Raw genomic sequence first — 26,735 nt, forward strand, 5'->3', positions numbered from 1 at the left:
CTCTATAATTTGTTCCATATTAGTCCCATTTTGCTGTAATGGCTCAGTGTCCTCTTCAAATGCTTTCCCCCTCATACTTTATGTGTACTTTTAAGGACCCTTACCAAACTGAAAGAACATGAGCTTGCTCTTGACCCCAGGGCCTGCGCCATTGCTTGCCGCGACCTCTACGCTGTAGCGGATCCCAGGTGCCAGACCGGGAACGAGCACCGAGAAGGTGTAGCCGTCAACTGACTGGTTGACGTGATAACGACTCTCATTGCCCAGGCACCAGATCTGTCAAAAAGAGATGGTGACAAAGAGAAAGTGACAGTGATTGCCTGAGGGACAAATCCGACAGCACTGAGTGGCATCAGTGGTACCAAAAAGAAGCAGTTTAGACTTTAAATGTACACACGAGTGTAAGCGTGACTTGCGGGGACTGAAGGGCGGGTATCTTCGTCATACCTTATACTCCTGAATAACACCTGCCTCCTCCGGGACTGGGGGTGCTTTCCATGATATGAGGATTACAGTGCCGTTCGTATCACTCCTTGTTACTTTAACATCCTGGGGAGCTTGTCTTGGTGCTGCAATGAAGGAATAGATGCAGGTGTGTCAAAACTCACCAAATAAAAAAATATTAAAAGCAAATAAATATCCTTCATTGTTCAAGATAGAAAATAAAACATTGGAATGTGCATTCGGATGTTTCGGTCAATCATCAACCTCATGCTGGTTTTTTTTGTTTGTTTTTTTTATTTGTTTATTTATTTATTCACATCTGATTGCAGAAGAAGCAAGCTTGCACTAAAAACACAGCAATACCTGATTTTAAAGTATACCTGATTTTATACCTGGTTTTAAAGTAGATATCCGTCAACAGATATTGGATTGATATTGCTTATAGCACAACACCGTTATTAAACTTCCGGCTGTGGATTACAGGGCAAAAAAAACTCACCTTCTTCCAACGTTCTTATCACTTTCACCTCACTGTCAGCTCCCTGGAATTCGTCAAAAAAGGGACGCACTTTGAACTCATAGATGGCGCCTCTCTTGAGCTCATCGACCACGACGCCGTCCTCATTCGGGGCACGTACATCGAGGACACTCCACCGGCCCTCTGGTTGACCGTGTTCAGCTGATGGCCTGTACAACAGCTTGTAGCCTTGAATGTACAACGAGTTCTGCTCAACCTGGTGCAGAAAAAATAATCAATCTCAGTTGTCCACCATAGCAAACACGGTAAACATTAAGCAGCTGTCGAAAGTAATGTTTGTGAGCTGACATCATTCATGCTTCGGTAAAATGCTTTTTATTGACTGGATTCTTCTTCTTGGCTATTTAGTGTTTGTAGCGCCAATCATTTTCTTATTATGGCTATTTTTTTTGTTTTCATTTTGGAGGTACTGAATGTGGTCCACAAATGACGAGATGAGCAAAATGCTAACTAAAGTTGTGCAACACATGTACTCTAATTTACAGTAATTCATGCTAAAGAACAATCAAACAACATCCGTAAAATGTAACTACTTCTTCCCATATTGCTTGATTCTCACACCACAAGTGTAGTCAAGTTACTTCAGCCCACTTACTATCCAGTTTACACGGACCGCTGAAGATGATACAACAATGGGGGTGTTTAGGTGGATCACCACATCTCCCAACTCCCTCTGGATGTGGCGAGGATCTGTTGCTTCAGCTGTATAAATGCTGTCTTTTGTTTAAAAAAACAAAACAAAAAAAGCAACAAAAAGAGACAAATGCGCTGTGGTTATGTTTGCACAGGAACTAACATTGTAGATTCTGAGAGTGGTACATACAGGGCTATAGGTCGCCATATATAAATATATACTATAGATATAGTCAAATATTGACTGAAGTATACGCCAAAACATGTCAGGTATTTGAACACCTATAATACACTGTCTGGAAGAAAAGAATCTGTTTTAAATTAGATATCAAGTAGACACGATGAACTTAATACAACTATAGTCAAATACAGTAAAGTCTCGTTATATCGATATCGGATATATCGATAGTCCCGGTTATATCGATACTATTTCTATGCACGCACGGAGAAAATTACATGCAAACAGGGTCGGATATATCGATAGTCCCGGTTATATCGATATTTTTTCGGACTCCCTTGAATATCGATATAACGAGACTTTACTGTATTGTTATCTGTTTATTGGTGGAGGTGGAAAAAAAACAAATATATTAATAAAAAAAAAAGTGGAATATATGTTCCTACTGACCAAGTGTTCGGATCGAATCTGAGATAGTGCTGGGGTCACTGAGACCGTAAGCATTGACACCTCTGATCATAAAAAGGTAGACTGTGCCAGGCTTCAGGTTCTTCAGTTCAAACGTCTGCATTTTCACATGCTCGGCAAGGGTCACCCATCTGCTACCTAAAGTATGACTACAGATGAAATCACAAGGACATTAAATTTAATAATATATAATGAAGGGAGAGTGTGAGGTAAGGAGATGATGAGCATGGACGATAATCTAGACGTCACCTGAATGCCTCTATTAGATAAGACGTAGGCATGGAACCACCATTGGGGCTGGACTTCCATGAAAGAGTGACGGAAGTGGGGCTAATGTCGGTGATCTCTGGTTTAGTTGGAGCAACAGGCATCAGGTCGGAGCCGGAGGGTCGACTGGTCTCTACAATTACCCCAAATTCTGACATACAAAAATGCTTATTAAATATATGACCATTGTAATGTTTGACCAGAAAAGAAATATAATATGACAACATTTAGTTGGGCAAGTTTTGCCAGATGTCCCTATGTGACCTGGATATTTTCTGTTGAAATAAATTTTAAAATCTTGCATACTATTTCGCCCTAATGGATGGCAACTGCAATATTTTCCAGACCATAAAGCCTTGAATTTTGACCATGCGCTTTATAATCCAGTATGCATTATACTGTATCGGAAGTGTAGTGAGATTTACATGTTTCTTTTTGCGTGTTTACAGTTGAACAAGGTTGGTCATAATGTGAATACAAACATTAACACGGACAACATTAAGTTATTTTGCTATTGCTTTCTAGTTATTGTTTGAGTTATTGTTGTTATTGCGCCGCAATATTATGGGTGTTACTATATCGTGATTGCAGTAATGTTTGATTTGACATAACAGCATCAGAATGTGTCAGTGTGTTTACTGATTGGAATAAAAGTTCCCATCCAGTATGTGATATAAATGTTGCACTACATGTTATACCTTGCTGTTGTTGAACGTTAAACTGTGTATCAAAAAAATACTAATACTTTACCTCAAAGAAAATAATAAAATAGTTGTTTGTTCATTTTGGAAGTGAATGAAATTGTCAGAAAGTTTCTTAAATATGGAATTAAATATGGAAAAAAACATTTTACAAAAAGTCATTCACCTTTTAGTTTATTAGGTGCACCTATATTGCAGAAAATACAGTAAATACATGCTTTAGCAATATGTGCATACCGTTGACTTGTAAATACGCCGTCCAAGAGGCTTCACCATTGGGACTAGAAGCCACACAGGTATAGAAACCTGTGTCTCCCAGCTACAAAAATACACAGAAAAGGGCAAGTATTAGTCACTCAGTGATCATTATCAAATGACTTCCTGGCCCCAAGGCACTGTACCTTTGTGTGGTGAATCTCAAGTGACCCGCTTTCTGCTATGGATAAACGTGCGTCCGCTGGTGACAGCGCCATGCCGTCTTTCTTCCATTGGACCAAAGGAGGTGGCATGCTAGCGGTATGGCAACTCAATACCACCGTGCTGTCCACAGGAACAGTCTGATTGACCGGCCCCTGTCTAATTACAGGGGGAGGCAGTTCAGAGCCAGCTGTGAGAACGAGAAGCAAGCAAGGGCATGAATGAAAATACACGTACTTTGTACTTAATGATCCCTGTCCTAAACACATTAAGTCTTGAGGTTAGGTTTGTGTACTTTTTATGCACAAGAACTCCAAATGGGTCTTATTTAGCAAACAAAAGGCACTCTTCTGATGCAAAAATGATTAAAAATAACGCGGGCAGGGGTCAGACTGGCATTCTCCCATCAGGATTATTCATGATTTTGGTCTTTGTGAGAATTTAACATCTCACCTAAATGAGAATAAAACAGATATAGTTTTATTGGTTCTTGATTGTTTGACATTTTTTCCTGTTTTCTTTTTTTCATTTTTATATTTATGTCCATAACGAATTCATTAAAGTTTCTATTGTCGAATTGACCTTGATTTTTTTTTTTTTTTTTTTTTTTTGGGGGGAGAAAGCAACTGTGAAAAAAATACTATCATTTCTGTGTAAAAAAAAAACACTTTTAACTGATGTCTGAGTCATGCTGACAGTGGAATAAAACAGAAAATACTGCTTGGAAATGAAAAACAGATACGATATCGATGATATATCGAGGAAAGTTGCTTAAGCCAGAGAACAATAGAGGGATGAGCAGCCAGTGAAGGAAAAATAAATCAACTATCCCCTCCAGCAGAGCTACTAATCATTCATTCAACAAACAGTAGGTAGTGATGGAGGTGGCTTCAAGCACAGCCATACTGAGATAACACAGCCCTCTTCACTCCCCATTTTACATTTTAAAGCCTAGCGAAATGGGACAGGAGTTCTAAATAAATATGACTAACCAAAAAAGTTGATGGAAACATGCCTTTAAAACAGCCAAAGGTATTAAGGACGTGTTATTTCCATACAAATGTGGCCCTCCAAATGGGGATGAAAGTGATTTAGCTGGACGGAAAGAAGGTAGTGCTAATAGATCACAGCAAAATGGGTAAAATAAATGAAAAAAAAACCTGCAGTTTCTTTATTCCCATTACCTCCCCCAGCTTTCAGAGACTGTTGATGCCTTTTTTCAAAAGCCACTGCATCAGTGCTATGAGGACTGAAAGCTGCATACCAATGGCTGCAATCTAACAGTAGACCCGAATATTGAGTTAAACCCTCAGGCAGTTTCTCTCATTAATTTTAAAATATATAAATAAATATAAACATGTGAGCACATGGGTCATTTAATTGGCAGCTGGTAAATATTGCTGGTGGTGTGCAATCACTGCGGCAAGCACGGTATTCAAATTGCTTTTCTTTTAACCAGTAATCTTTTTTTCTGGTATTGAATTATTAGTAGTAGTCGTGATAGTATGAGCGGTTATGGTACTGGTTATCAGAGTAGTATTGTTGCATTAACATTAATATCATGTAGTATAAAATCAGTAGTAGTGTTGTGACTGTCATTGCCAATTATCATTATTACTATTCAATACAATACAACAGTAAAATCAGTACACTTCAGGCACTTCAGGGTTAATTCAAAACTATAATAACTTTCACTAATAATAACTTTTAAATCCTGAGGCCAAAAAATATAAATACAACTGGGTACTGCAGATGACATTTTTCTTTCTATGGCCCATTAAATGACATTGGTAAATAAAATGTGCCTTTGTCACTCACAGTCCATAACCTCCAACAGTGCTTTGGTAATAACGCTGCCAGCGATGTTGAGAGCCTGACAGCTGTACAGGCCGCCATCAGATTGTTGAACATCGGTGATGGTCAAACTGCCCATTTGGGAGACTGACACACGGCTGAACGGCTGCGGTGCAGAGAAAATGAGACTCTGCAGGGGAGCGTTAGAGTATAGCCATTAGTTGGATTTAGACCGATCTTCTTTGGAGGAGGTACAGAAATGTCAAAGGTCATCCTCACCTCACTGCCCTCCCTCTGCCAGAAGATAGCCGGCTGTGGGTTTCCAGTGGCCTCACACTGGAAGGTGACAGTCCTGCCTATCGCCGCCACCTGGTTCCTCGGACGCAAGGCAAATGCTGGTGGCACTGCAGAAGAGGAAGGGACAAAATTATGACAAATAACCAAAAAATGTATTATTTAAAAACCTGGGAGTACACTCAAACATGATAAACTGTGAATATTTACCTTATTTTGAACAGAGCTAAACCATAACATGCTGCATGGTATATAAGCATGATAGAGTACTGCTGGCTGATGGTAGGTGAAGGATGGATGACAAACTTACCAGTGTTGACTATATGGAGAAGAAGACAGAAAATAGCAATGTAATGAGTAATTGAGTCACAAAAGGTCATATGCAGTTCTCATGTAAGTCAAAGTATTGTCACTTTCTTGAATAGGAGGGCAATGGAATTAAAAAAAGTTATTTAATGGAATATAATGCAAAATGGAAAGAAAATGATATTGGTAATTTATTTAGCTATGGTTTTGGGGGCTGTTGGGGATGGATACTTGCTTATCATTGTTCTGTTTTATATTTTTTGAAGCACACCGAATTACCTTGTGTATGAGATGTGCAAAATAAATAAAGCCGCTTTTCCTTGCCTTGGCTTATTAAATTAAAATATTCACGTACAGTAGTAGTAAGTGGTTTACTCATGCACATGTGTAACCTTAGAATGCAGGATTAGCTCTCCTCTCTGATTTATAAACAGTTGTCAGAAATGCCAAGGATTTGGATTAAAAAAATAAACAAGGAAATAAATGGTTTTAAGCGGCAACAAGAGAATTGTATTTCAAGGGCAATAAATATAAGTTGGACTGACCGTGAACGGTAAGCATGGCAGATGTTTCAGACTTCCCAACCATGTTCTCCACAACACATGTATAGGAACCCTCATCTGAAGAGGTCACTTGGCGAACAATCAACGTGTGGTCTTCAAGGATTTCATACCTAAAAGAATGGAGGAATGGGGGAGATGTATCACTTGATGGAATGGAGTGGTTGAACCATTGTGTTGCCACCTTTACAACAAAAATATGGATATCATTTACCTGCCCTTAGGTAGCTCCGAATCATCTTTCCTCCAGCGGATAGTAGGAACAGGATCACCTTGAACCGCGCAGTGAAACTCCGCACTCCCGTCTGCCAGCACCACTGCATTGCTGGGCCGCTTGAGGAAGGTGGGCCGTTCTAATGGGCATTACACCATACAGTTCAATTTCATATCAGTAGAATTTGTTGGCAGGGAAAAAAATAACCACAATGCTCTATTGGTTGATGTCAGAGCTATCATTTTTCTTTCATACCGAAATCATCCATGCATGCCTGGCTGGACATCTTCAAATTAGGCCATCGATATATTCTGTGTTAAATATTCTGGCAATTGTCACTAGCTCAAAGGTCATACGTGATATACTACATTCTGGTGTATTTTGACCGTTAGAGTGCATTCTGCAAGATTAGTCTCACAGCCTTGAATAGCTTTATTGTGGCTTTAGACTGCAGATTCCACACCCCGACCAAGGTCATCTCACTGCGACACTGATAAGAGCTCAATTCCAATGGGAAATGATAGAAAGGGAGTGTGGGATGGGTGGTTGAGAATTAAGGCTGAAGACTAAACTTTGCGATGTGGAAGTAAACTAGATGGTATCTTTGATGCTAAAGTGTTTGCAAAGTTATTGTTTCAAAGACATTGCCTTTGCTATGCAAATACCATATTTTTTAGCGTATTGCATATTATTAATGGGTTCCAGTAACACATACATTGGGATTGAAATGCATCGTAAACTTTTCAAAAAACACAAAGTTGCTAGCTAATTTTACCAAGCACGGTGAGCTCAGCGATTTCACTCTCACGCTCGCCGACCATGTTGGTTCCAACACAAATGTATTTTCCTGCGTCGCTCTTCTTGCTATTGGTGATCATCAGCTTACCACCGCGGATCTAAATGAAATCACAAAGATTATTGACACAGCTGTATTTGCGCGAGCCCCAAGCAGACGTGCATCATTTTAGTCACAGAGTGTGTAAGATTTGGCCATAACTGCATAGCCTTTTGGAATAAATAAATTGCACGTTTAAAGTACAACCGAGGTCACTTTTTTTGTTTCTTAACTGACATCAGAAAAACTTTTTATAGCATCTAAAATACCCAAAACACGCAGTATGATATTTTTAGTCAAATGCAAAACACCACTTAAAATGACTTAAAGTGTCAAAAATCTGCAAAGAATTGAGCTGTGAATTGGGCATCTTCAGAAAGTCCCGCCCCCAGTTCGTGACGTCACGCTAAGACGTCTTGCATTGATCGAGAATCAAAACAATGGCTTCAGATTTGGAGAATATGCTTTCTTGTTACACATCCAGTTATGAATATGATTCAAATAGTTCTGAAGAGGAAAGCATACATGTTTGCAATCGATTAAATAATTTCTTCCATGCCATTTTGAGGTATCTGGGGGCGGGAAATGTAGCACAAAAAGAGTCAGAAAATGGCGACAAAGCTCCTGTAAGGAATTATTCAGCCTGTTTCCACAGGCTGATTAATTCCTTACATGGAGCTTTGTCGCCCTCTTCTGCTTCTTTTTTGGTGCTAAACGAAGTTTTCAGACCAGCCAAGTACAGCCAAATGCATTGACGTGAAGGAAGGACTGCTACAAAGTGTCCTTTTTTCGGTCAGGGGGGGTTTCTTCAGTGACGTCACGTACGGACTCGTCACCAACTCAAAAACAAGACTTCCGGAATATTCAGCGCGAGTCTTAAAACGTAAAATATAGCTATATGTGGTGGAATCTTTGTAAAATACGCTCAGTAGAAGTCATTTGAAGCCATTTTCCTTTAAACGTGTGTAAGTGCATCTACAGTAACCGTAGAGCGGTGTGCAACCCAATGCATCAATGCCTTCAGTCTTTTCTAAAGGTCAAACGTTATCGAATTACATAATTCATAACAAAGACTCACTATTTCTTTGAAGGGAAGCTTCTTTGGTGTTCTGTCAGTTTACTTTTCCTTTAAACTTTTTTACATTCACTGTTCGTAGATCAGCACACACGCTCATCGCAGTGTCTGCATTTCTTTCATATATGACGCACCCTACAACGCCACGGGGCAGAGAAACTGTCTTTATCCGACTTTAAACATTATATTTTGCACAAAGAGCCTATCACTACCCACTCTTATACCACAACAGCTACAAATGAATGCAATATGGAAGCAAACACACAAAGCTGTTTACTGCAACGGCACAACCTTGACAAAAATCAGCGCTTAGCTTTTGCGCAAATGCTTTTTTTTTCAAGGGCAATTTCTTCTATTACTGCTTAGAAGAGGTCAAAAAATCAAAGGTCAATGTTGCCTGCTGTGTGGTGTCAGCCAAGAAAGCCAGGGTATTCAGCGTCATGCTGAATAGCACCTGATGGCCACTCAACGGCATATAGATAGAACCCCCTCATTAAATTGGTGCTGCAGGGATCAAATTAAACGTATACCAGAAAAAAGCCCTCCCCCGCACCTCCTGTAAATTGCCACAAAATGATCAGCCAGGAATGCAGTTCCAGGAATTTCAAGTGTAATAAACAGCGATTGTTTGTTGGCATGATGTGCACCTCTGGCAGCCTAATTACACAAAGGATGAATTATGAGACCTGTGTTGGTATTCAGTGGATTAGTCAAAGGTGTTTGTACTATTGGAATAAGATACTGTGGATAGCAAGATTATTATGCAGGTATTTGTGGGAACGAGGACAGCTGAGTCTGCAATGTTCTAACCCATTTTAAAATTAGAAACAGTGTAATGACATCAGTGAAATATCCCTTAAGGGATGCTAAAACCATCTTCCACTAACGTGTGGTTTTGTTGTAATGCTGTACTTTTGCAGCTGATGAAAGCGTGAGTGACCACTTCCTATTTTAGCTGCAATTTCAGTGTCAAGAAAAAGGGTTGTTGAGCCCTCAGATACAACCTCAACTTTCAGACCGGTTCCTCATAAATAAAATCAGCTTCTACACGCACCCTGTAATATTTTAATAGTGCACATTCAAAAAAGCTAGTTGCGAATTGAGCAATTGGTACACTGCTTTAATAAAACAAGTACCCTGACCCTGTCAATAACTAACGCACATCTTTTGTATGCATTCACTTACAACACGAAGGAAGCCACGCAGGCACTTTTGGTTGACTTCCATTTTCTTTGAAAAGTAAATGATGTCTTTTCGGTGAACTCTTGGGGCAAAGTCATATTTCCATAGTTGGGAGGACAAAGACAGGCATGAAAGGAGTACAAAGCAAAAGCAGTCTTTGTATTTGTCTCATAGGAGCCTCCGCATGGGTCTGATCCCTGCTTCTCCTTAAATCACAGCTCGCTGCTCCGTCCATCACAAACCCCAAGAGGGGCTCTACCTGTCACTGTGCACTAACTGAACTTTCAAACATGCAACACATCAACACAAAGCCCCTTGCCAATTAAATGCATGATACAGTCAAGTTCTACATCAGGGTTTTTTTCTGGTGCGCAGAGCAGAATGCGATGCTTTACACGCAATGCGCAAAGTCCAAGTATCTTACTGTAATCCGTTCCTCCCTGTCGTCTAAATTCAACCCATTTTTCCTCCATGAGATAGTGGGCTCTGGATGTCCACGGGGTGGCTGGCATTCCAGCACCGCAGGTTCGCCAGCTGCAACCATGACGTCCACTGGGTTCTGCCTGAAGTCATCACGTAAAACTGCAATTAAAAGAATATATATAGATGTATATTAAAACAGAAGAGGTCATGTCAATGACTGCTTTGATTATTATACTGGTCCACATTCTATCTACATATTTAATCCTGCTGGGCATGTCAGAGGGTTTCATGCATAGAGCCACAAAAACTAAACAAACGAGGTGAGATGAGATAATCTGACATGGCACAGAATTTGCTCCCGAACCATATCAGCTGGTGAACTTGAGATACGTAGTTCAAATGTTGGCAGTGGCGGAGCAAAATGATGATAGCAAAGAGACTGCATGTAGAAAATCCGCTTGTAGCCTGAAATTGAACCAAAGACAAAGGAAACGTGTCTGTCCAAAAGCTGCCCAACCGATGACTGTGATTTGTGGTCATCATTGGCAACTTGTTCTCAAGCACAATGTACAACATGTGTCAAAATTCATACTAAAATGCCAGTCAGCTAAAAATACAGCACTGGACCAAGATTTGTGCTGGACTGACTTGAACGGAATGGAATCTTCGTGCGGAAGGTTTAACTCGTTCGTTCTGTCACTTAAGTGATTCTTGATAGTGATGAGGTGAGAAATGTACTGTGGGTGTATGCTGAAGTGACTGCTCCCAGGAATGCCAGGTCTTAATATATTTTTTAAAACAGGGTGGTTGGGGGTTTGGCTGTTGACTCGAATCAGAAACAGGAGTTAAGCCAACCAACATACCAACACAGAGTCAGCATAACTGCAGCAGAGTCCTGTTCGACTGAAAAGACAGGAAACAACAAGGAAAAGGCTTAATGACTCCCAGATGCAGGCAAACGCATTCATCAACGGATTTGTACATGACACCGGACCAGTTCGCCCGAGATACTTGATGAAGCACTACCGCTATGAGAAAACAAATTGGGATGGCCTGGTAATTGGACCTATTTTGAACCCAGTATCTTTCAGGGCAAAATTCTGCCGCTGTGATGCTCTAGGCAGGTTTTTGACAGGCTGACTTGTACAGTTGACTGAACGCTGATGGGAAACAGCTGTCCGAATAACCCGTTTTCCATCTCCGCCAACAGCATTGTGTCACATGATAAAAGACATTCCTCATGGGATGCAAAACATGGTTGAGATTACTTCAGACAGGAAGACAGTGGAACTATTGTAAGTGTGTGTGTGCTGATTGATCGAGTGATACTATTGTATTGCAACGCTGATAGAAATCAGGTTACACATCTGCTTTCACTGTTATGTCATATTCCGTGGCGTGCACTGTTCCCACAAATCCCAAAGATGTATTTATGGTTTGTACTGGATTTATTTTCAGGTAAAGTAAAGGGAACTTGGAAATGTTAGTGAGCAAATACTATTTACGGTCAGTGACCATTCCGGCGACGGATGAAAACCCACTTGCATCAATCTCATTTCAGATGTATCATTTGAGTCGTTTTTCCACTCTCTGTTAATTTTAGAAAAGTACTTCCAGGGACACGGATGATGTTGAATAGACTGAGCATGCCATTATTATTCTAGAGTGTCTTGGCAATTTTCTTCATGCCATGGTAACTTCTGGTTTTTCACCTTGAATTCAGATACTCAACATGTGTGGGTTTATCCTTGGACCACGTAGTACATCACCCAAGTTTTTTTTTTTTTTTTTTACATCATCTAAACTGTTTATTCCCTCTTTTAATCTGTCAGTGTCAAAGGTTATTGTGAAATTGGAATGATGCATTCAAAATGAATAAAGACTTACAGAACATCCACTTGAAATCCAACAATGGATTTGTTAGTCATGTGGTTTGTCAACCTGAATATTACACACCAACCACCTTCTACGACTCCGACACATTGAAAAATGTACTTGGTAATTGATAAGTCATGGAAGGAAATGGTTAGTTGATGACCATAAACACTGAGGTTGTCTGTAAAATATGTTGAGCCCCGTTTCTTTAATCGTGATATCTGTCTTTCTCTATTGGAAAGACAAATATTTCCATCCTGTAGAATTGTTGACAATAAGCTGACAAATAACCCGCAAAACAACCCAATAAATTATCCAGAGCTGTAAAACATTTTTACATGCTTTGACAGCAGAATCATTGATGGTTTTATTCTATATTCAACCAAACATTTATATCTCATCACTTTTGACATTCCACAAATGTTTTGTGATATTTTAACGGCCTATCGCTACACCTCCTGAGGCCAAAACCAGTTTTGCCTTGTTTAGTTGGAGCTTTACACCTTTCACTCGTTGCATCTGATCCCCTCCAGATGAGAATACTTCAAAGCAATAGCCCTTGGCCCTGCTTCCCTGGATCTGACAGTGTCTGACTTGTTAGTCCTCTGGAGCCTGAGCCTCTTCCAGCAGAGCACCGATAATCCTTTCGGCAGAGTCCAACTGGACCAAAGAGGAACACAGACAGGGATGGACAGTGCAAACATAGTAACCTAATCACCTGATATTACCCCATGAGGTTACCATGGGCGGGTTTGAACACCAGACCGAAAATCACTCTACAAATTGCTCTTGAGCTCTGCATTCAGGAAGAAATCGTCTGTTTTCTGAATTGTTAAAAGACATAGATAGTTAGTAATAGTTTTATTGTCAGACATGTGCCACACCTTTCAAAAGCATCATGGAAAGTGACAGTTTCATTTCAAGTAAGCATTTATCAACCAATGACTGTGCTCTTTTGTTGTCGGTTTGGATAACAATGACAACTAATTACTTTTTTTTCCTCGATTGGCCCCTTTTATATCACTCCTGGATTGCTTTAAAAGTGATTGGCCAAAAAGAAGGAATAAAGAACGGGAATAATATTAATTACAATATATTCAACAAGCGTTTTGAATCACTGAGGACCATGCACAAAGTGGAATCAAGGCAAATTAATAATCAGCATTTAACAAGGATAGCATTTCTGGTTTGCGGATGTCATGGGCAATTGGAAAATGTGACTATGTGAATGTTTATCTTCACAGCAACAAATATGTAGACCAATAAGAGTACAGTGAGACCTCAACTTACGAACTTAATTGGTTCCCAGACCAAAAAAAACCCATAGGAAACCATTAAAATGGGAATAATCCGTTCCGGGGTTTCCATAAAATATACTTTTCAACTAAATGAAACTACACACAACATACCTTATTCTATGTATAATAAATGTGCTTTTATATTGTAATAAAAGAAATACACTGCATTGTATCATAAAGTCACTTTATTTACATTTGTGATGGTCATTGATGGCTTGATGGAATGGCGTTGGAGGTCGAAGGTCAAAGGGAATTGCTGTTTGGAAAGAGGCACATTACATGAGGACTGTAATTAAATAAATAAACTGTGCTGTAAAATAACGTTTTATTTACCTTTTTCATGGCCGTTGATGGCTTATGGAAGGAGAGTCACCTTCCATAAGGACTGTTGGTAACTTAACCTCTGGTGTGGCTTCTCTTCTTTTTTCTTTGGAGACTCTTCATCATTTTTGCTGATTAAAAACCTCTTAATTGACACCTGTTGCTTTCTGACTTGTAAGGTCTTACGAAGCTGAGGCATCACATTATTGTTCATCATGTTGATGGTTGTCATAGCCACAGTCTTTTCTGAATGGAACTGTTCGGTAAAAGCCTGCACATCATTCCACTTTGCCAACATTTCCTTTATGAGCTCACTTGATGCCGCAGCCATCTCCTCCTCGGATGTTCTCGAACCATCCTCAATAAGCGCCGAACTTCCAGGTTGGCGCATGGCGATATCGGCGTGAATTAGTCGTGCTTTCTCGCATAAAATTGCTTTACTCGCGCTGTCGCCGGATAGCTGCTTTTCATTAATCCAAATTAACAGAAGTTTTTCAACATCTTCGATTGCCCGAGACCGTCGCTTTTAGAACACGGAAACACCTTTTGCAACAGACGCACCTTTGATGGCTTTTCTGTTCTGGAGAATGGTAGCAACGGTTAACTTAGGATAGCCGTGCTTTCTCGCATAAAATAGCTTTACTCACGCTGTCGCCGTATAGCTGCTTTTCATTAATCCAAATTCACAGAAGTTTTTCAACATCTTCGATTGCCCGAGACCGTCGCTTTGAGAGCACGGAAACACCTTTTGCAACAGACGCACCTTTGATGGCTTTTCTGTTCCGGAGAATGGTAGCAACGGTTGACCTAGCATAGCCGTGCTCGGCCACTAAATAACACAAACGCACACCTCGTCCGTGTTTTTCAATTATCTCCTTCTTCTCAGCGACTGTGATTTTATTTTGTGTCTTCTTGGGCTGAACACGAGCCTGTGGTGGTTTTTTTTCGGTCCCATCATAGTAAAATTATCAGCAAAAAGCTCCAAGTAGGCGATTGACGTGTGCATTCAATGAGAGGGGGTGTGGAAAGTAGCGCCGGCTGGAGCGCTGTTCGGTCGTGTGCTTCCGCCGAAGATCACTCTGCCAGATCCGAAGGTCGTGTGCTTGATGGACCAGCCGTGGTGGGTGTGTATTATGAAAATAGTGCTTATTATAAGGTTTAATTTTCATAAATTTGACGTTCGTAAGATGAAAAGTTCGTAATATAAGGTGTTCGTAAATTGAGGTCTCGCTGTATAGGGAGTTGTATGGAAGAAAATGCAGCTTTTGTTCCTCACATATGAGGTCTAGTCAGTCATTCAAAATCTTGGATTACAGAAGACAAGGTTAGGTGTACAAACAATGATGGGGAGGATTTGTAAGAATTTGGGCCATCATCATTTAAAAAGTGCTACAGTTCACAACCACATTTTGGAGACGAAAAAAATGGTTAAATGAATGTAAGAGATATTAAAGGACGCTGGTGATGTAACCTCTATGCGATTCGGACTAAAGACCGAATAATCTATCTTCTGACCTCCTTCTGCCCTCTTCTCTGCGTCGGAACACCCACACCCCCCACCCCAACCTGCACCTCATCCAGCTCCTCCCACTTCTCTGCTGTCTCGTTTCTGCGGCAAAGGCATCTGCAGGGACAGAAAGCTCCAGGAGAAACAGCTGCTCCACAATTCAATACGTGCAGGCCGTGTATACAGTAGGTGGTCAATTGGGCTGTAAGCAGACATACAGTCACTCACACACGAACACACTCACACACCCTCAAGGCCAATGGGAGGTGTAGCTCTTTTGCAAGCGTATAAAACCAGAGCAAATAACAGATTATCAGCTGCAACCAAGCAAAGGCAATAAAAAGCAAAGATCCCACACATACAAATGAGGATACAGCAGCCGCATAGACTCATAACGATGGCACAGGAGATTTTTAAAACACACACAGGCTTACTGAAAATACACAGAGCCCACAACTTGTAAAGGAAAAAGAGTTGCTCGTCTGGCCTCCCTGTGCTCCACTATTTGACAGTTATTTTTCATTGATATGAAAGAAAAGAAGAAATTATTCTTGAGGCAAAATGAAATTTTTGCATGAATAACCAAACATTTGACAGGCCAATTAATTCAACACTGAAATATTTGAAAACACTGTTTCATGAATCCTTGCGTTCTCATCCTTCAGTATTTTGCCCTCTTTTTCCTATATTTTGGTTTTGGGGGATTGAAAATATAACTCAACTCACTTGAATAAAACTACCCCCACTGTATGCAAAGCACAGTGGATGGAGGAACAATAATTCACCTAACAATAAACAAAAAGATAATACATTTTAAAAAACACAATAGATAGCACAAAAAACAGGGAAACTAAAAATCAAGGCTCATGCTGAGTCGAAAGGCAAATAATGAGATGAGTTTAAGATGTGTTTTAAAAATGTGCTGAATATTCAGGGGGAGGACATGAAAAACTACCATAGGTGTCAAACTATGGTCCCGGAAGGCCACTGTCCTGCATGTTTTCCAAGTCTCCACATTGCAACACACCTGATTCTAAAGAACAGGTTCAGTTTCAGGCTCGCTGATTATCTGATCATTTGAATCGGGTGTGTTGCAACAGGGACACTTGCAACCTGTGTTCTTAAGAGAGGAGACCAGCGACAAAAATGGCTTGATTCTTTCCGCCTCCGCTTAGATATCAGGTCTGCAGACCAGAGGCATGTGCATAGGGGCGGAGGAGCTGAGGGAGGTAAGATGGGGCGAGGCCATTTAAAGATTTTAAAACAATTGAGGAAAAAGGAATCCAGTAAAGGAGTAGGAGTTATCTGCTCCCTCTGATGAGTAGCAGTCAAGAGCTGAGCAGCATCAATGTAAACTCAATGACGCCATCTTTATCATTGTTACAGGATACCACTGGCGAAGGGATTGTTTTCATGATGGTCGTTATATTTTGATGCTTGTAACTGAATGGTTGTTTTTCAGAAAGGAAATCTCTTAACTTTGAATCAGTTGTAATCAGCATTCTGGTTTTATTCCAATCACACTTTTATGAATGCTATTCAATCTGTCGAAGCTGATCAGATCAAGCTTTGGTGAAAATATCATGTTCATTTCAGACCTTTAGAGTCCAAACATATCCCACAACATTCCCTCAAAATGCAATAGAAAGAAATTCGAATAACAGATTATTTGCATCGTCATACATAATTTACTGAGAAAACGCATTACGGGAATTATATAGACACTGAACACCATGTGTGTGCCTGGGTGTGTGTGGAGGTAAAATATAGCTATATGCGGTCGAATCTTTGTAAAATACGCTCAGTAGAAGTCATTTGAAACCATTTTACAAATTATGGACACAACTTGTCCAGAGACGTCGGTTGTCCTTTAAGTGGTTGTATGTGTTAGCAAACCCAGTTTATACACTGTCTGTGCGAAACACATCACTGGAAAATACGCAGACATTAATATGCAATTTACTGAATCTCAGAGCAGAAATTTAAATAATCGTATTCTTTGTCAAAAAAGGAAAAACAAATGAGAGTGAAAAGGTGAGAATCCACTAATGGTAGATGTAGTCAAGCGGAGATATATAGCATGTTTGGAGAATTGGTGATGTGGCAGAATAACTGGGCCAAACAGAGGTTGAAGAGCTCTTAGTGTGACATTTTGTCTGAACCACTGAGTAAATTATACTCAATAAATTAGTTGGAATTCAAGGCGCTCGGAACAATCCACCTATCATGAAAAACGCGTCGCTGAGCACAAGAATAATACGATGGTACAAAACCAAATGAAGCCTATTGTAAGTGCGAGAGAAAGATGAACGTAGCTGATACTATATGCAGCACTTTCACCGGATGTTATAAAAACACATACTGTCAACCTTTCACCCTCTCCTTAGTGTTATGCCACCAAAAAAAGAGTTAATTGTCATGAATAAATCCACTTGGAAGCCACTGAATGACTTTCACTCTGACATTGTCACTTTGCCATTTCAATGACCGTCCAAGGGTGCAAATCACCTAGACTATTTGAGTAATTGGAAACATTTACAAGTAGATAAAATATGTTAGAGACGGTTGCATGGTTGGCGAGACAACAACAACAACAATTTTGATTTTCTGTGTAATAAAAAGAGTGAATGTGAGTCCCCCTCTTGGGACATCGACTGGAGCAATGTGGTTTCTTTGTTTGGTAAAACAAAGAACTGTTGCAGAAACCAGTCAGACCTTGATTCAAATGTATTCCGCAATATAACCCTGAAGCAAACCTTTGTTTGAATCATGTGACCTCTGTGGAGATGCTGGAAGAAATGTCCTAAGGCTGTCTAAAGTTCGAAGAGTTCCTCAGTAAAACTAAACAAACCATAGGGCTCTATCATCATTAGGGGAAGCCAAGGAATAAAATAATTCCAGTCTGACGTAGCCACATTATCGTTTTAATGACTGTGCAGCAAACAACAAATGTTAACAGTCATGTTAAATGAATATAATTCCAATACGGTTTGTGTCTGTGAGTATAATAATGCGGCAAAACTCAAGAGAGGTGCACCGACGAGGGAATGCACTTACAGGTCAAAAAAAGAGGCGGTGGAGAGGAGGACAGGGATGAGTAGGCGGAGGAGGGTGATGTGTTGCACCATGTAAGCCAGACAAAGACATACATGCACAGAGTAGTGAAACAGACAAAGAAACAAAGACTACAGAAATGTGTGAACCCAGAACCAACAATTTTTCCCCACCACATAGTATTAGTTTTGTTCTTTTCTTGTGGTACTCAAACTGTTTGGTTCTCACACAAACTATCAAGTCAAATACCAAATATATAATGTCAGATGTAGAAATACTGTAGTGATGACCAAAGTACAAATATGAGCAAGATCGAGGAAACGTGCGGAAAGGAGCTTATGAACGAGAGTGAAAATATTCATTTTTGAATTGTTGTGTTCTATGTTGGCATGGCTGAGTGCATCCTGTAAATGAAATTAATGATTTGCCAGTGTACGTTGGCTGCATCCGTGTTGTAACCAACAACGATTTATATTGTGCTATTGGATGAATAAGTAAAACAAAAGTGTGGAACGGTTTGTGTGTGAGACATCACCGACTTGTACTCAATGTTTCCGTTCTATTGTAAGGTGGTTGCGATATAAGTTGTCGTCTCACATTGGTGGAACTTCGCGAGCAGTTCACACACAAAAAAAATACATTCGCAGGTATATATACATTGCAATTACGCCCTCAAGTGACCTCAACCTTCCCCAATGTCATCAATCCTAGAAACAATTCAACAACCGAGTGAAACAGACTCCTTGCGGATATATAACACTTCTTGAAGCGCTGAGACAAAGGAACATCAGCCAAAATCATACATGACACAACTACATAGTACATCAGTTAATATTTGAGATCATGTCACCATAGACCAAATGATATTGTTTGGTTCAATCTTTTAAAGTCGCTGAGGGGATGTTTGACTTAGGGAGAGAAATTGAGTACAACGAGATGCTTGTTTGTTTTAGGCTGTGCTGCGCAAAGAGGGGAATGAATGGGAAGAGAAATAAACGATGGGTGAAAGATGAAACTTTAATTATCTCTCAGGGGAAATCGGGGCATCAGCGGGCACAGCAAAAGGTGCGGATACGAATAGAACCGATGCGAGCCATTGTGAAAAACAGAAGTCATTAATACATAGCGTACAAAGACTGCAATCATTTATACAAAGATGCGTATTAGAAGGACGTCAAATATATAAAATGGCAGATGGGGACTCTTTCGAGGTACAACACGTGACTCCTTTGAGATCGTTGGCTCATCAAACATCGCAAGTCACATATGGGGAAGATGATAGTAACAACAGCTTGAACAGAGGCGGCAGACCCAAAGCCTAGGCACTACTCAGCCCCATTAATTGGGAGGAAACATGAAGCCTCTGAATAAACACCAGCACTGGAGAGACTAAGGCTCAATTTTATTCCCATTGCACTTTATCTCCGGAGTAGTTTAACCATGAAAACATGTGCTAGCTTCTTCTGTCCATACTGCCCCACAATGTTTGCAGTGGATCCTTCCATTGCCAGGTTGATAAGCCAAACATCTCAGGACTACCAAATACGACAACATGCTGTGATCCCTCAACTCTGTACCCACCACTCTTCACCTGCTCCTCTTTTATATTCGCCTCACTCACATGCTCACAATCCTCTGCTGGTTGCTGCTTTTTCGTTCACCCTAATTATCTCACAGTGCTGTGAAGGTATACCGGACCATGCCCCTCCCCCACCCACAATGCTGCAGACCTGCAACCGGATAGACCCTGATGAATAATTTCACGTTTCTCTCGCCTTCTCGTTCCACATGTTCTCAAATTGATTATTGTCCAAAAAGTGTGGTTAAAAGAGCAGCCCGCTGGGTAATTTGTCTTTCTGACGAGCATCGTCACTGAGAGAGGCAAAAAGGTAGCAAAAGAGAAAAAAAGGTCAGGTCAACTTGCTTTTGATAGATGATTCTGTTTGATGTTGTGGTCTTAGGCGCATGTACTAACGTAGAGTGGACATCTGGTGAGTGCAATGCAAATTAGAAACCATGCGTTGAGATAGATTGACAGTGAGGTGTTGGTATGCATAAGAAGCATGTTTTAAAATAGAGTTAAAATAGCATTACAGTGTTCCCTTGTGATTTCATCGTTCTGTGATTGCAGATTCACTCTATTGTGGATTTCCATTTGCAACCATACCGTTGCAGTTGTATCTCTATATTTTTAGCACGTTTTCTACAGGTAGTATATAACTACTGGTAATATAAATCTGAGAATATGTTACTCTCAAAAAGTGGAGCCCCAGGTCGAGATCCGGGATGAGATCCTGCCCCAAGTGGAGGATTTTGACTATCTTGCGATTTTGTTCGCGAGAGAGTGAAGAAGATAGCAAATATCCTCAGACAGATTGTTGCAGCTTCTTCGGTCATGAAAATCATGAGACAAAAGGCAAATATCTGAATATACCATGCAGTTGATCTACATTCTCTCCCTCACCTATGGTCACGAGGTGTGAATTGGGACCGAAAGAGCAAGATCGCCGATAGAAGCTCAGTCATCCGGAAGCCAACTCTGAGTACAGCTGCTGCCCTTCCAGGTTGAGAAGAGGCAGATGCGATAGCTGAGACATCTGATTAGGATGCTGCTTGGTTGTTTACCTAGTGGTTTGTGCCCGCCACCAGGAATTATCAAGGACACGCTGGGGGTGATACTGTCTACCAGCTCGCCTCCGGGATCACAAACTGGGACATAAAAATGGTCCAAAAAATATTTGAAAACCACATCATAAATAAATAATCACATAATAGGAGCAGTATGTCTCTGCGTTTGATGTACCGCCCAAGTAAAAAAATGATAATGATGTCAATGTTGTGTTGTCTGCTCTCACTGTGACGCGTGTTGTTCTTAATATGAACCGCAAAAACTGCACACAACACTCGTCTGTGAGTGTTTGGATTTTATGCACTGTACTTTTGGGATTATAAAGTGCAATGGATTATAAAACTCACATTTAATGAATGACATATTTTGAAACGTTTCCATATAAGATGGACCACATTATAAGGTACACCTTCAACATATGATATATTTTAAAATGGTATCCATATACAGGTAACATCCGATTTATGACCGAGTTCCGTTCCGACCAAACGGTTGTAAGTCAAAATGGTCGTAAGTCAAAATCCATTCAAAATGTTGAATAGAGACTCGGAGGCTAAATGACTCGCAAACTCCCCCCTCCAGTCCCATCAAACGGTCGATTGCTGTGCGAGAGTGAGATGCTGGCTGGCCAAAATTACAAACTGCTAATTACGGCCTGCTAGCACGTTGCGGTGCCAGGCATAGAATAAACATTTTTCAATTACAGTATGGAGGTCGTGGTCGTAAGTACCGGTGGTCGAAAGTCGAGCCGGTCGTAAATCGAATGTTACCTATATAAGGCGCATTGGATTATAAGGCACATGGTCAGCTTTCGAAAAAAATTAAGGCTTTATGTGCTCCTCATAGTGCGGAAAATATTATAAATATAACGGTTGCTCCATTAAGTGTTTTTTCCATCCCTGACAATTTCAATTGGTTGACATGTGGAACTCAACGATGACAGGGGCAGAGAGTATCATTAGGGCACCACAAGAAAGGCAGTGCCTTATTATTAGCACAAAGTATTTGGTGAATAAGCCATTAAAATACAAGCATGTATCCTAATTCAGTCCTCTGCCTGCATCACATGACTGAGTGGGTCGTGAAAAAAATAAGAAGTAGACTAAGATGAGGTCGGTAGTTTGCATCACCACCGACAATGTTGGTTTCAGCATACGGAAACATAAGAATTTGTGTCGCACTTCGAGTAATAATATGCTGAAAAGGCCACATTTGGAATTCTGGTACAAGCTACACCAAGAAGCTTTGAAAATTTCAAACACACCCCAGTTCTCCTCCTCCCTTCCCCAAATATCCACCCCCTATTTCCTGCATGCATACTGTATACCCTTCATCACTTTCCATTCTCCTGTCTTGAAACTTGAGTTTCAGTTTGCTCTCATCTTCTTTGTTTCCTCTGAGCTATCTCGCAATCCAGCTTTTCTCTCCTGTATTATGCTCCTCTCTCCGGCTTCAAAAATGCTGTAAAATCATTCGCCATGGTTTGATTTCCCTTAGTTTTTTTTTTTTTTTTTTTTTTTTTTGGGGGGGGGGGATGGTGTTTTTTTTCCCCTCCCTTACCGATCCTGTTTTGCATTCTCTCGTCCTGCCCCCACCTCACCCCACCCCCATGTTCCCCCTCCTAAAAAAAACTCTTAATGGAATCCATGTCAGCAGAATACCAGAGCTAACCACACAACTTAGCTGTGGCTTCATGTCTGTCTTTCTCTGCCTTGGATGTGTACATCCATGTTAAGAAAAAAGGATAATAACAATAACTGAGAATTGAAATAGGGTGCCATATAAATGTAAGAGATCATGACTTCAAACAGTGGCGACAGCATACTTGGGCAATCTTAGTCAAATCTAACGTGAAATTTAAGATGGGCACTTTTTGCGTCTTTTTACGTCTTTAATTCACCGCATGTTTTTGGTGTTGGCTGAATGTTTGGAGGGCGGCCTGGTAGTCAAGTGGTTAGCACACCGGCTTCACAGTGCAGAGGTCGCCGGTTCGCGTCCCGCTCGGGCCTCCCTGTGTGGAGTTTGCATGTTCTCCCCGGAGCCGCGTGGGTTTTCTCCGGGTCCTGCGGTTTCTTCCCACACTCCAAAAACATGCATGGCAGGCCGATTGACCACTCCAAATTGTCCCTAGGTGTGAGAGTGACTGTTGTACGTCTTTGTGTGCCCTGCGATTGGCTGGCAACCAATTCAGGGTGTCCCCCGCCTCGTGCCCAAAGACAGCTGAGATAGGCTCCAGCGACCCTAATGAGGAATAAGCGGTACGGAAAATGAGATGAGATGAATGTTTGGATTGAGATTTATATTGTTTGAGTTTGACGTGTCCTTGAAAAACAGAATCTGAGATGAGTGATGTATTATGTTGCTTCTGGAAAGTATGCTCATTATAATCTACGGTATCCAATGAAATCCACACTTTTCCAAGTGTATCATGGTTACCATTGATTAACTGTCAGATGGTTGTTGTTTCATCTTTTTAGAACATAGAAATGTTGTCTATTCTGCTGACATCCATCTTTTTTATATACTACAGTTTATATTGATAACAATTTCAATGTAACAAAATGGATGCTCAGACTAATAATAATAAAACACATACTATTTCGGTATCATCGCAAACTCCTCCTGACTAATGCGTGATACTGTATGCTTTACATCTCTAAGCGTTGACTGCCCATTTCAGAAACATTCACTGAGTGCAAAGTAGAATTGAATGCAGTGTTGCCTTTTCTATGAGGGGAGTAGTGAGTTGTAGTGTGACTGACGAGCCGATAAAGGAGTGCAGGGAACAAAGTGGCACAATCGCTGCTATGCTCTTGTGTACTTGTTCCCAGCGAAGCACTGACAATGACAAAGTGAGCTGGTTTCCAATTATTTATCTCTGTTGTTTATGTCACAGAACACCAGCTGACACACCCCCCCACAAATCTTTATTCCGAGCACACGACACCAATCTACCAACAGATTATTTTTCTAAGGACCACAGGCTCATTAAAGATGCTGGGATTCACTGAGTGTGAAATGGGAAATTACCACCATATACCTGTTACCGGACACTTATAGTGAGTACACTCACGGACATCTGTACACACATGACAGCATTGTGCAAACCAAAATGGAAAAACCACAGAATAGAATCACCTTTACTTATAAACGATAATGTATTCTCCTGTTGGAATAAAAGTATAATTCTGGGGGAGTGATGGGATGAGGGCCAAAGGGGAGGAACACATTTAAACACTTCAGATCCGATAAGGCAGCTGGGAATTGCTGAGAGAGAGTTCCACTTCGTTTCCAGAGACGAGCCGCCGGCCAGTCTGTCACAGAGATTTCAAACAGCCAGAGGTTGACCAAGTTAGGAGGTCTCATATGATACAAAGTGTCCCCTCTTCTATTAAACACTGCTGACACCTCTTGCACGTCAACAGAGGCCAAACCGAGTGCTGTATATACAAAAACCCAATGACATGTTTTAGCAAAGACCTGAATTCTGGATTGCACACTTCCTGTTATCCATCGGCATCCATCAAAATTTGGTAACTATTAACAATAGCTTATCCATGAACTTAAAAATTGTAGTGTGATCAAAATGTCCTTTTTTTACCGATTCAACACCCTCCCCTTAATTCTGTTTTTTTTTTGTTTTAATAAATTGTGACCTTGTGTACTAACACATTTATAACACTGTCCCTTATTTTAGCATTCATCACTCGGGTAAACCATCCCTGATTATTTTTGTCAAATTGGCAGCCAGAACACCAACAGCAATGTTATTTACTGCTAGGAGGCCGGTGCAAAATGGTTCGGTTTCTGGATTTAATTAGTGCGGCACCCATATGGATTAAAAAAAAAAAGGATATGCACACACACACACACACAAAGTCTGTCACATTCCTACCTGGTGACATACGCGCACTGCCACACACACTGCACGCTTCAGTGGTAAAAGGAGGAGCGGCTTTATAATCAGCTGATTTTGTGCTGTTTATTTAATTGATATTAGCAGTGGTGCAAAGAAAGACGCTGAGGTTCACCTCCTGGGTGCACATGGCGAGACAGCTGCCTTGATGGGCAGAGGGGAAAATGGGACATATTGTGAAGTAAATTATTTTTCAAAATCACCAAGGCTGATTAATATGCTGTCATCCTGAAAATGAGGCAATGCAGATGGAAGAAATGGCAATCGCTCTCAATTTACTGTCTGACTATTTTAAAATGCCATTCCCATCCATTGAAATACAAAACAACGGCAAGAAAGCTGGGAAGCCGTATGGTAATCTTTGAATTATAGCACACCTTCCTATCTTGAGGTGAACATGCTCAGAGACTGACTTCAAAGGGTGTGCTTTAAAAGGAGTTTTTTTTTTCTTGGAGTGGAGCAATATGCTGAAAATATTTTACACCCGGGTATCTTTGCCAACTCGGATGCCAGACCCTCGAGGAACTGCATGATTGTGTGTTACCTTAATTATGACCAAACAGAAAATGTATGTCAAGCTTATTTCTGTAATATGTAAGAGAATATAGTCTGGCTACTTGGAGTACCGATATGTAAAAAAAAAAAGTGGCCTTTTGTCCTGGCTGTAAACATAATGATGTCACTTATGAAAAAAATGTAATCCTGCACTATGATAGCCCGATATCTTATAATTAGCTCCCTGTAATCCTTGCAGCTGTCTCACTCTAAGCCCTGTCTGGAAACTAACGAGAAAAAAAGAAGACAAAGGAAAAAAGATGTTTTTTTTTTTCACACTAATAAAATTACTTTTGTCCGTCAATTTAAGCGTCTATTGACTCCAAAAGGAAGGACGATGCTTTGAGTAGATGTCAAGGTCAAGTTGTAGTCACTTTTACTTATCATTTCAGGCAAGTGTTGCTTTCATCTACACTTCCCACACAACAGTGCATTGAAAATTAGTTGTTTTTTTCAAGTGATGGTTGACTTGTCCTTAATTCCTCCTATTAGTTGTGAATTGCAGTGTCTGAATTAATTGTGTTGTGTGATTCACAACCACTCCAGCTTATAAGCGTAAAAATTAATATGATATTAAAACAGGAGGTTTGTCCAGCGACACATCAGCCATATCGAAAGTTAAAGGTGAGTTTACAATGTTCTGATGCCACCCGATTCCACCCAGTAGGTGTCAATAGTGAAAGGTAGGTCATGTTTAATAGCGCTTGTTGAAGCGTAATGTCGAGCATGCATGGTCCCCTTCCTAGGGTCTATGAGAGGGTAGTTGTGCACACAAACAGGAATGACAGGGACAACTATTAAACATGGCAGCCTGTATGTACTGTAAACAGCATACACCACATTCCCTGCTGTGTGTTCATGGGAGTGTGAAGCGTTGTAAGCTTCAGACTCCCAGAAGTAATTTCGTTTATCTTGGTATGCGGCGACGGGGTAGCATTTATATTCAACAAGGTTTGATGTTTATCCACGGAACACATACGAAGCTGGATTTGTGAATGTAGTTGGGATTTTGCTTTTTCCTACTTGCAATATAGCTAACTAATCAGGTCTCATTGTTGTTCGGCAACTAGTTTTTATTCGTCGCTGGTTGTCTTCAACCAGTTTTGCTGCTCTTACAAATTAAATATCATTGTGGAGTTCTTCAAAGCAATGCAACTTCAATGTTATTTAAAGCCAACCAAACGAATCTCATATGGGAATGTGTACAAGTTCCTCTATTGGGAATCGCCGCCTTTCTCAGCCGTCTCGAAG

General features: G+C 40.6%; 1 protein-coding gene across 2 annotated transcripts in view; it reads right to left on the minus strand.

The window, feature by feature from the left end:
* LOC148886296 (roundabout homolog 1-like) overlaps positions 1-26,735 on the minus strand; it is a 74,694-nt gene that overhangs the window by 10,898 nt on the left and 37,061 nt on the right. For both annotated transcript variants that reach the window (XM_089016893.1, XM_089016894.1), the window contains 14 exons: positions 10,331-10,488; positions 7,590-7,710; positions 6,815-6,953; positions 6,586-6,713; positions 5,720-5,844; positions 5,465-5,630; positions 3,631-3,836; positions 3,467-3,548; positions 2,511-2,679; positions 2,244-2,410; positions 1,578-1,699; positions 944-1,178; positions 448-569; positions 105-276 (listed from right to left, as the gene is read on the minus strand). In XM_089016893.1, coding sequence (XP_088873019.1) covers positions 105-276; positions 448-569; positions 944-1,178; positions 1,578-1,699; positions 2,244-2,410; positions 2,511-2,679; positions 3,467-3,548; positions 3,631-3,836; positions 5,465-5,630; positions 5,720-5,844; positions 6,586-6,713; positions 6,815-6,953; positions 7,590-7,710; positions 10,331-10,488 — 2,112 coding nt within the window. The remainder of the gene's footprint in view (positions 1-104; positions 277-447; positions 570-943; positions 1,179-1,577; positions 1,700-2,243; positions 2,411-2,510; positions 2,680-3,466; positions 3,549-3,630; positions 3,837-5,464; positions 5,631-5,719; positions 5,845-6,585; positions 6,714-6,814; positions 6,954-7,589; positions 7,711-10,330; positions 10,489-26,735) is intronic.

Source organism: Hippocampus bargibanti, linkage group LG16, assembly GCF_051943395.1.
Source record: "Hippocampus bargibanti isolate YZ-2025 linkage group LG16, ASM5194339v1, whole genome shotgun sequence".
NCBI classification, from domain to species: Eukaryota; Metazoa; Chordata; class Actinopteri; order Syngnathiformes; family Syngnathidae; genus Hippocampus; species Hippocampus bargibanti.